General features: G+C 36.3%; 1 protein-coding gene across 5 annotated transcripts in view; it reads right to left on the reverse strand.

Annotated features, from left to right (window-relative positions):
• The window catches only part of LOC108377602 (uncharacterized), a 380,884-nt gene extending 370,162 nt beyond the window's left edge, over window positions 1-10,722 (reverse strand). For all 5 annotated transcript variants that reach the window (XR_001849338.1, XR_001849341.1, XR_001849339.1 and 2 more), the window contains exon 1: window positions 10,433-10,722. Coding sequence is in view for 2 of the 5 variants with exons in the window: in XM_017633880.1 (XP_017489369.1) it covers window positions 10,433-10,670 (238 nt within the window). In the remaining 3 variants the exon portion in view is untranslated. The remainder of the gene's footprint in view (window positions 1-10,432) is intronic.
• Between the last annotated feature and the right edge of the window lie 1,370 nt (window positions 10,723-12,092).

Below are 12,092 nucleotides of genomic sequence, written 5' to 3' on the forward strand. Positions count from 1 at the left end.
TGAACACAAAACTTTTTAAAAGCACTGAAATTCACTAATATTTTCACTCAAGCTCTTTAATATTTTCTTTATTTATTTAATCCTAAAATTCATATATTTTCATTTCCTATTGAAAAGGCGAAAGCAAAAAAAAAGTCGCTGTTTCGACAGCTTCTTTAATCCTCCTATTCTTCTTTGTTTTGAAATACTTAACATACATCATCGTAGCCAGAAGTGAAGGTCTGTTTGTTTGTTAAGGCCAGTATGCAGCTCTCAAGAAAAGCAAAAACTCCATATAAAACGACGTACAAGGAATGCCTAAGAAAATTTCTTGTGTAAAATTTTATTGAGGCAGTACACAGTTCTTAAGAAATTTGCTACGCTCTTCTAAAGTTTTTTGTGAAAAAAGATCACAAAGCCCTTTACCCTTATTTGTTATTACCCCGTGAAGGTTATAGGAATGGTTTTATTTGCAAATATATCGTTAATTTTGCAAGGGGTGTGGCACTTCCCATAGGCGTGAAATTTTTAAACAGCTATAACTGGTTCCGAATTTAAGTCAGAACTTGAAATTTGGTATGCATACATTTCTTTGGTAGGTGCTTATAGTAAGGTATATATACATAAATGAGTTTGTAAAAAGGGCGTAGCACATCCCATAGGCGTAGAATTTTTTATCACCTATAACTTCGGCACCACAAATAAGATGAATTTGAAATTTCATACAAAGGCATACAGTCACTCACAGAAGTATTCGCAACTTAGTTTTTTCACAATATACAAAATGTTTCCATCAAAAATCTTTTTATTTAATGTTTATTCACAAAATACAGCTCATTCTTTAACAAAACCCATATAAATAAATCTTGCAAACTCTGTACAAAATTCACAAAAAATTAATTAAACTTCCAAAAATTTTCACCAAAATTATAACTTCTTATTCAGAATTTGTAACAAAATTTCGAGTATGCAATTTTGTTACGTTCATACGTTATTGGAAGGAAATGCTGAACACCCTCGACATTAAAAATTCTAAAAAATTAAAAATTTAGTGACTTGGAACTTGCTAAAAACTAAACTAAAATTTAAATTTGCAAGATTGATTTATATAGTTTTTGTTATAGAATGCGCTATGCTTTAAATAAAAGTGAACGAAAAACGATTGAAAACATTCGGAATATTGTAAAAAAAATTTAATTATGAATATTTCTGTGAGTGACAGTATATAAAAATCCATAAAGGACCTATCGCTAATTTTCTTCAATATTTCAAAAAACTAAAAACTGGTGAAAAATCTGCTTTAAAGTTAGGTTACAAGTAGCCGGTAATTTAAGCACAAGAGGTACGAAGTGACTTATCCATCTTTTAAAATAAACGGTTCACATATCACATATCGCATATCGATCTTCAAACGTGACACAACTCAAAATCCGACATTTTTAAAATCATGCACTAAAAATCTAGACAGAGCCATTATTAACGTTCCAGCAAAAGCTGTATTAAATTTTTGTTATAATTTATTGAAAAAATTAAGGCAAAGCCCCCCTTGCCCATATGATTAGCATGTGCTAAGGAATAGTTTTTCGCATTTTCCGACGAACGAGTAATTTTTAGTTTTGTCACTTTAAAGATCGTGTGCGATATTTTTTCTAGTGAGCCACTGCTAATCGGTACAGCTATGAAATTTTTACACAACATAGAAGAAAAGGTAGGGATAATTTTTGCATACTTAACTCGATATTGTATTATTTTGGATTATAACACTATTGAAGTATAAACACAAAGTATCTCATTGAATTATACCCGATAGATTTGTTTAATAAATATCTGGTTTTCATTTATTTGGTATGAAATTTTGCTAAAATTTTGCAGATTTTTTATAATAATGCATACAGTATGAAATTTTGATTTAAAAAATTATAAAAAATACGCCAAGTTTCATCTAAATTTTCACCTTGTTAATCAGATTTGTCAGAATATTTGTGCACGCATTTTTATAACCCATTAGATTCTAGTATAATATAAATAATGGAGAATTTAAACAAAAACAAACAACAACAACAAAAAGAACAGCAGCAACTGACACTTGGGGAAGAGAGACTACTTAAATCTCCTAAAAACCCCAAATCCCGACAGCGAATTCCACTTGTGGTGCTAGCCAAAGCACCTCAGAAGGAAAGGCTGTTAGCAGCAGCAGAACGGAAGGTGCCAGCAATATTACCGCCGTTCTGCAAATAGATCACTTTAGTACCGGTAGTGCCAGCCATAACACACCGGAAGAAAAGCCTACCTGTAGCAAAAACGCGGCCGTTGCCAGCAGCAACCATCCACCAAAGAAGAAGAAACCCTCAAACGCGTTTATGAGGCAACGATACCAGAAGGCTCTGTATATGCTCGACAAAATCGAGCGAAATGCAGCAACTCGAGGTGTAGATGAACGCTATTAGAAAGACAATCGTAGATATATGGGCATGGTGGAAGAGTACGAGAGATTCCAGACGGAACGTACCGACACTACGGTAACTAGCGAGGCCCAAAAGAGGAACCGCTCGCAGAACGAGAGCGACAATGGGGCTCAACGAAAACGCTTAAAGCAAGCTGATGTAACGGAGTCCGCAACATCCAGTAAACATCGCTACTTCAGCGACGTAGCGAGAGACCACCATCATTCATCGACGAAGGAAGCAGAATGATGCTAGCAGTGCAGCAAAAATGGGTGGAGATCGATGTAAAACTTTCGAGTCTCGTGATGGACCACGTCCTTGACAACCCCGAAGGTCCCTACCCAGAGTTCGACTCGTCGGAATCCCTAAGGGGATACCGGGTCATCAAATGCGCGGATCAGTTCTCCTTGGAGCTCTTAGGAATAGTGTTAGAAAACTTTTTAGCGAGTGCTTAAGTGACCTTTTTAGAAATGGGACCCTTACAAAAAAGTCTTAAAATCATACAAAAAGGCCTGAGGAAAGCAAAAGTCAATTCCTGGCAAGCCTATTGCTCCTCAATAGAGAATGTCAGAGACTCGGCTAGAGTAAGCAAGATACTCTCAAAGGAGCACACCAATTTATCCTTTATTAAAGGCCCGGATGGTATTATACCTAGGGTTGCCAACATTATCTAAGAAATTTATGGTACTTTTTCAAAAAAATCTGAAAAATATATTACACTTCGAATATATATAGTATTTTTTTTAAAGAAAAAGTAAAAATGCTTTTTAATTGTACATCTTTTTTCTTTCTTATGCATTTCCTCTATAAAAAAATATATTTCTTTGAAACTATCATACGTTTTATCGCAATCAATATTTAAATTAATATAAATCAAAAGTTAATTTTGTACTAGTGAGATATTCGCTTTATTTCTCTCATCTCACCATTTCAAAATCTTAATAGAAAAACTCTTTCTGTGAATGCCGAAGTTTCAGGAATAGAAAGCATAAGCGAAATAATTTTAAGTAAATTTGGTAAATTTTCTAAGTATTTTAAAAGATGTTGCCATTTTTGATCTGTGGACCCTTTTTTAAAGTATATTTATTTTAATATTGATATTTCAGTATAAATGTCATCCATTTTAAAACATTTCTTTCTTACAAATGACTGAAATGTATTTATATTTGAAGAAATATAGTATTTTTGCATACTATATTTTTTCCCAACAGTATATAGTACGCAGATCCAAAAAATAGTACAATACTATATATTATAGTACGGCTGGCAACCCTAACTATACCGGCCATGTTACAGCAATCAAAGAAGCGAATAGCGCCGCTTCTTGTAACTCTTTATAGAGCTTGCATTAGTATGAACTATGTCCCCCAGAGTTAGGTACGAGTCAAGGTAGTGTTCATTACAAAACCGGGTAGGAAGAACCACGAAACGGTAAAGGACGTTAGACCCCCAAGCCTGGCTTCCTTTGTTATTAAAACACTGGAGAGGTTGATAGACATATACATAAGATCGCTATTGGGAAAAGAATTCCTATCAACAGCGCAACACGCTTACATTAAAGGCAAATCGACGGAGTCAGCTTTGCACGATGTGGTAGGATTTATAGAAAAGTCACTACATTTCAAGCAATATACTTTAGCAGCTTTCTTGAATATAGAGGGCGCCTTCAACAACATTGAAGTTGACACCATCATATAATCACTTATGGAGATTGGTGTGGACGGCGCACAGTGTGCCCTTTTTCAATTTAAGCGTGCCAAAGTCGTAACTATTAAATGGATGTACCTATGATGTTGATGTTATGTCAATACGGAGTTACGTCAAGAAAAAAGTCGGATGAATCCACACTTTGCGGCAACCAGTTGGAGTGCAGCTGCCGAAAACAGGACTTCATACGAAAGCAGCGGCCCCATTTTAGACGAAATTGACTACAGATCTTACCGATAGACTCTTTTAATCTTTTATAGTCAGATGACTGCCATGTTTATTAATGAAAACCAAAAATTTGTGCAGACTTGTGCAAAAAGTGCTTACGAAATCTAAAAGTAGAAATATTCCTTATTAGTTTGCTTATAAACACCAGTATATGTGAAGTTAGATTCGAAAGATCTGCTCCAGTAAAAATCTTAATGTTTTCACAATTACTTACTTTTTGGAATATTTTTTGTTTAAATATATCGAAAATTATCAATCTTCACTACAGCTTGGACACTTATTATATAAAACATTGAAACTAAACCACGCATAAATAATTATTTTAAAATACCTTCGCAAAAAAAAGTACTGCTACTTAAAAGTATGCGAAAAACTTCACACTAAAAAATTAATATTTGTACGCGTCACAATGATCACCGTTTGACACCGATTATTTTTATTGTTGCTATTTTTTCTTATGAATTTATTAGATTGACTTAGTAGCCGAATATTTTTCAGCCAGAATGCCAAACATTACGGCCGAGGTACAGGGAGGCGTACTCTCACCAGTGACTTAACGTTAACCCCAGCAAAACTGAGTTATTACTGTTTACAAATAGAAATAAGATACCCCAATTTAGACTTCCTTCCATAGGCGAAAAGACAATCCCCCTATCGGCCAATGCAAAATATCTGGGAATCATCCTAGACACCAAGCTAAAGTGGAAACTTAACCTGGAAAAACGTAAAGAGAGAGCTTATATCGTATATATGGGGATTAAAACCGAAACTTGTGATGTGGATGTACATCCATCATAAGGCCGATCCTTACCTATGGCCCACTAGTTTGTTGGCCAGCCTTAAGTAGACGGTACAATGTCAATAGACTAAGTAGCTTATAAAGAGCGGCTTGTTCGGGGATAACTGGGGCATTGAGATCCTGCCCTTCAGAAGCACTGAATGTCGTCCTCAATATGATTCCGATTGATCTATGCCTGAAGGAAATCGCGACGTACTCAGCATTAAGACTCAGGGAGTCTGGGCTGTGGAAAACGAGGACCTTTGAGCACAGCTCAATCTTAAATATTAGTCCGATAGAAAATAAAACCACGGACTACATGGTATCAAGCCAGGAATTTGGATTGAATGTGGTGGTACGGTTTCCATCCAGAAAGGAATGGAGAAGGGGCCAAGCAGATGATAAGGAAGCTGTCTGAATCTACACAGACGTATCGAAGATGGACTGCGGTGTGGGGGCAGTAGTATATTCCGAGGAGCTTGGTGCCAATCTGTCCCTGCGGCTGGCGAACCAATGCTAGCATATTTCAGGCCGAAGTCCTTGGCATATGTGAGGCCTGTAGGTTGCAAATTAATAGTGCTACTAGAAAAGTAAAAGCAGTGATTTACTCAGGCCACCAGGCTCTGCTAGCTATATCGTCTCCTGGTACCAAGTCTAAGCTAGTCAAAGAATGCAAGATGGAGCTACGCTTAGCATCCCAGTCAATGTCTAGCTCTCTTGTCTGGGTTCCCGGCAGGGATGAAAAATGGAAATTTCATATTGTACTTAATATCATAAAATAAATGTACCTAAATGAGACAGATTGTACCTAAAAAAAGTTACATCATTCATTTGTAGTTTTTTTTATAAATTTTATTTAAAACATGAATACAAAGGATGGATGTACTTTAAACATGATTAGGTTTTTGTTTTTTTAACTGAGCCTATATCTATAGACTATTGGTGTTGGTTTTGTCAAATCTTGACTACTGAAAGATATTGGCGAAAAAGACAAAAAACATACTTTGCGAAGTATACTTCTTTATCCAGCAACAACACGAAAAGTCTGCTAATTTATCCGATTCCTTTTGATAGGTGCAACAAGTCTAGAGAAAATAATCAAATTGCCGTAAGTATCTTCGAAAGCATTTTAAATATATTTCCAGAAATCAAAAAGCGAATATGGGTCAATAATAATAATTGTACCTAAAATCCACTGACTGTACCTAATGTACCTTTAAGTCATCCAACGTCGGAAAAAGGTACAATTGTACCTATTTTTTCATCCCTGGTTCCCGGCCATAGGAATATAGAAGGTAACGAGAGAGCAGACGAATTGGCCGAGGCGGGAGCTTGTTTGGATGAATCGGTAGCGGTGCTACTGGGCTACCCCCTTAGACAAGTACAAGCAGAGGTACACTTACATTTTCTGAAACTGGCAAGGAGGAGGGGGTCAGAGATTCAGACTTGCAAGATAGCACGTGAGCTTTGGCGTGACTATTGCAGGAAAAGAACAGCAGAGCCAAGGGTAGATGTATTTAGGATTGTAGCGACTATCACCGGCCACTGGCCGCTGGTAAAGCACGCCTATATAGGACTCCCATACAACGATACATGCCGCAGCTGCCGGATAGAGGGAAGCGAGGAAACAGTGTTCTATATCTTGTTTGAACGCCCAGCGCTGGCTTCCTCAAGGCATAAAGCTTTCGGGAAACACACAATTCGGCAGCTAGTGGATTCATCTAGGGCTACAATAAGCGATATGCACAAATTTATAAGCGGGGCAAAGTGGTTTGTTTGAACTGCGCAAATGCTTGACAGGTAGGCTACGGTAGAATAAAATTGTCCGCGAGAAGTGAAACAAAATGGTGCGGCTATGCGCTAATTGATTCCTGAGGACAACTTGGGAGGCACTACAACCAACCAACTGACCTATGTCTTATATATTCTCCAAGGTTAGAAGTCTCAGCAGGTCTGGCTCCATCTTTGACAGGGACAATGTACTGTGGGCGGTAGAGTCCTTTGAAATTTTCAAAGCTGCAGTCGGAGTTGGCTTATATCCAGCACCAACTCAGAGATTAATTGATGCTATCATCGATCGGCTCGTCTGTTTATTGAGGGCAAGTTGTCCATGTGAATACATACCGTATAATTGGAGAAAGGCATTAGAGGGCTGCATGAATTCATTCAAACTTTTAGCCAAACAGAGTACAGTAGATTTGAATGTTTTACTTCACATACAAAACACTCAGCGTTTGGAATTTTGTAAGTTATGAATATTTACATTTAAATTTACTACCTTCAAATGGAAGAATGTGAATGAATGAGTGGAAAACATTGAAATCATTCAAACTCATTTCGGTAAAAGTTTTTTTCTACAAACAAGTTTTTTCGTATGTAATAGGAGCGCAGCAATACATACATACATACATAACGAACTATAGTCCGTCCAATTGTAGCTTATGCCTCTATAGTCTGGTGGCCAAAAACGCTTGCCGTTTCGCCTCTGAACAAACTCCAAAAGATGGCTCTTCTGTCGGTGACAGGAGCAATGAGAACATGTCCAGACGTGGCTGGAACCCACTCCACATTTTTGTTCAGGCAGCAGCAGCTTCGAGGAATTTGCAGATGCAATATTGTGACAGAACTTTTAAAAACAAGACACAATACGCAAAATCTGCGAGTGTTCCGACGCTAAGTCAAAGGAAACCTGTTGATGTTTGTTCTACCGACTGTTTTCTGTTTATTTAAGTTTGTTTGTTTTCGGGTTTACAGTCAAATAAATCAGAAAAAAAACATTTTTTTTCATGCCAACGTTTCGATCTTTTTATTCTGGTCTTCCAGGGCCTAATGACAATAAAGCAAATAAATAAACATAACTTTTTAGGTCCGAAATCAAAAAAGTATAAATAAATAATAGAATTTAAGTCAAAAAGTATCTCACTAAAAATCGCAGCTGCTTGAGTATTTCTTCTAGTAACATTCTCTTCTCCCAATTTCTTTCTCTTTCTAATATTTTGGCTCCATCAGAGTCAAATTTGTGACAAAAAGTAATAGCCCTTTTTTCAGTTCTTTGGTTCTCAACACCTTTGCTTTGCTGATTTAATCGCTTGTATAACTGTTGTGAAGTGGTGCCTATGTAGTTTCTCTCTCGCTGGCAATCGGCGCAATTAACTTGATAAACGACATTCTTCTCTTTTTTGGTTGGAATAGATCTTCCATTTAATTAAATATTTGTCCAACGTTGTTTTTGTTCATGAATGTAAACCGAATGTTGTCAGTGTACTCTTTGAATTTTCGCGTAATTCTTTGGGTTGCATATGGAAAATACGATATTGTGAGTTTTTTAGCAGCGGTTTGCAGTGATTGTTATTGTTGTTTATGGCGTGATAGCGATTAATGAGTCTGCATGATAATTTGTTATCGCTGAGACTGAATATTCGATTAGCAACCCTTGTCGGTGCTAATCTTCTCGATTAGCGGGTGCATCGACATGTAATTTAATATAAATAATATTATTTATTTAAGCTTTTGTTTGATTGCGGACCTAACAAGTTATGTTTTTTTCTTTGCTTTATTGTCATTGAGCCCTGAAGAAATCTACAATAAAAAGGTTGAAATGTCGGCATAAAAATATAAAAGGCTTTTTTCTGATATATTTGGTTGTAAACCCGAACACAAACAAAGTTAAATCAAAAGGATACCTGTTATGGAAGGAAATTTCAGGTCAAAACTTCAGACCCAGATGTCTTGTCAAATGCTTTACCAGAACTAGTTCCCAAATATGTGTACTGGTACACAGACGGATCAATATGGAGGTAGAGCAGGGGCGGGTGCCACTTGGGCCACGGTTTTTCAGGCCGAGGTACTAGCCATCTCAATTTGTGCCATACTGAACCTTGAGAAGGGTTTAAAAGGCGCGTTTCTAGTTATATTTTTAGATAGCCAGGCGACGATAAAGGCCCTCTCTAATTGGAAGATCGCCTCCAGGCTCGTCAAGGAGTGCTTTGACATTATTAAACTCTTGTCAGCAAGGAACACGGTATTACTACGCTGGGTATCAGGACACTGCGGGATCGTGGGGAACGAGGTCGCCAATGAATTGGCAAGGGAAGGCTCATCGTCCGTTCTTATGGAGCCGGAACCATTTTCCGGACTCAGCTGGTCCTCCTCGAGGCTTAAAATAGATCCGTGGGTAAACTCACCCGCGCTGTTTTATGTCCCGGATTGGTATTTTCACAGAGACGGACTGCCGTCTTTCCCTTGAAGACGAGGCGACGTCAGAGCACATTATGGCTGACTTCCAAAACGTATCAATACAATATTTGGAAACTGTTATACTGCGGTATTCAAAGTGTTTGTATATGCAGAGTTCTAACACATTGCAATCATATACATTGCATATTTTAAATATTCAATATAGCAATGACCAATTTTTCTGAATTTTCCATTTCTAAAACACCAATGCTAACCAATAACAAACGAAGCATCAACTTTGTTTCTGATGCGCTGATTGCTCGAGCGATGCGTTTCGATAAGTTTTCGGCTGCGTTTTGGAACAATATACATTGTCAATATTTTGCAGTTAGACGTTATGGAACCTTATACTTTGTACGTATGCAAAGCAATTGACGTTTTGGAAGTCCGCCTATGTGTGATTGTCTGGCATTGGTCAGGCTAAGACTGCAATGCTTCCGTTCTTTCACAGTCGATGCCCTTGGGGTTAGGAACTCATCTACCAAGCAACTTTAAGCATTTGTAAAGGAGGCTAATAACATCTTGGCCGTCTGCGTTAGAAACCATCATAGGTATACAAAAGATCTTCTAGGTCGCGGTGTCCCTTTCTGTTACACCCAAAACATTAACATTACATTACAAGTTTGATGTTGCTAAAGAATCGCGTTGATGTTGGGACATTTTTCTTCCAAACAAACTATATTCGACATTTTGTTTTGAATGAAAAAGGCGTAATGCGGTCAGAAAAAATATTATCATTGCGATTTTTTAGCAACTTAAAACATGCACTTTAATGTACATACTAGAATTTAATGGGCTATAAAACTACATACTCAAAAAAATTCTGGAAAATCTGATTAAAAAGTTGAAAACTTAGATGCAGCTTTGCAGATATAATTTTTAAATCAAAATTTCATACTTTGAGCAAAATTATAAAAATTTTGCAAAGTTTCTGAAAAATTCTAAACCAAATAAAAAAACAAATTCAATGAAAGCGAGATATTTATTAAACAAATCTATCGGTAATACATATGTACATTAATTTTTTTTATATACACATAAGATTACGTTTAGCATTTACCTGAAGGAGAGGTTTGTGTTAGTACTGCTGGTAGCGCTAGCAGCGCGCCGACTATTAGAAATAACACATTTCTGGCTGTTATAGTTCTTCTTGTGGTACATAAGTCTCGATACCGTTGTGCTACGGTAAGCTTTGGCAACAGAAAATTTGACGGTTCTCGTCTGGAAACTTTTGACTCCTGCTGCTGCATGTGCGTCTGAAGCTGCAATAACCCGCCTCTACAGGGCGGCTGCAACATCTTTCAAAATTGAAGATTTTCGCCGATGTATTTAACGCCTGGTTGTTTTTATTGTACCTACACAGAGTAAGAAATCAAAAAAAAATTCAATTTGTATTGTAATTGTGACAGCATTGCGAATTAAAAAAAAAGATATATATGTGTGACTGTTGGATAAGGGTATTTTTTGCGGGGGAGATGGACTAGCCGTTAACCACATCAATGCTATTGGGCTATTGAATACATGGTGCATTACAAGCTTAACTAATAATTACGTTGGAAGGTTGAGCGTAGAACCTTGCTAACTGCCTTGTTCTCTTTCTTCACGCAGCTCTTAAGAGTTTCAAATAACACAGCATATTTAGTCGCGGCCAACATTTGAATGAAATTATTTTTTAAAAGTAATACCATGTTCACGTTGAAATTTTAACTCGAGTTTAACGTTTTGACTTTATAAACAACTGTCAAGTGTTCTAATTGGGGTGTTTAATAAACTCAGAGTTTAATGTGACATTTGTTTGTTTACTTTTTCTTATTTACATTTAGCCTGTTCCCGTACTCTAGGATTGAGACAGAAATAGTCCGAAGTAGCCGTGGTGTAGAATATCAACCGTTTAGCCAAAAAGAAATAAAAAACGTAGCTAAATAGAACTTTTCATGCTGATTTCAACCAAGATTATTTGGGGCAAATAAAAACTAAAGCCAATAAAAGAGGTTAAAGTTTAACTTTTATATTTTTTATATTTATTTACATACGAAAAAATCGATATATCCACAAAACTGGGGCCAAAATATAGTAAAACTGCGTTTTTAGCTTTTTCTCTTTTTTTAAGGACTTTGAAATCTCTAGAATATGATTGAAAAAAAAATTATTCAAAAGATTCGGTGCATTGTAGAATAACAATATGGGTATAAGTTATAAGGAAAAATTCTGTAGAATGGAAAAAATAATAATTTTTTGGTGCAAGGACGAATAAGTATTGAAAATATCCTTTGAAAACTTTATCCTTGAATATCCTTGGAAATTATTTTCCGTGGGCCAAGGTTAAAAATTCAATGATATTGGGTTTGGAGCTTTTTGGCCGGTTATATTGAATAAAACAAGTGTTTACTTCTTCTCCTACGCGTTTCGACGCATATTCGCGTCTTCTTCAGGGAGTCTATATATTTATAAATACGAAAAACATAATAATAACGAATAATTATTACAAGGAGCAAATAAGACAATACAAAATAATTTAACACTAATTACACTTACTTTAATATTAAGCAATAAAATTATCACAACATAAATTAAACATATTTAAAACATTAAGACACGTTAAACAACACTGCACATCCTTCATCGTCAAACCTCAGACATTGTGTGTAATTGCAGTCGCATATGCACAGTTTATATTATCTACGTCTTCTTTGAAGTTCATTGCTTCAGTTATTTTTTGT

The sequence above is a fragment of the Rhagoletis zephyria genome, unplaced genomic scaffold (genome assembly GCF_001687245.7).
Source record: "Rhagoletis zephyria isolate East Lansing unplaced genomic scaffold, Rhagoletis_zephyria_1.1 Rzeph_scaffold_00108, whole genome shotgun sequence".
NCBI classification, from domain to species: domain Eukaryota; kingdom Metazoa; phylum Arthropoda; class Insecta; order Diptera; family Tephritidae; genus Rhagoletis; species Rhagoletis zephyria.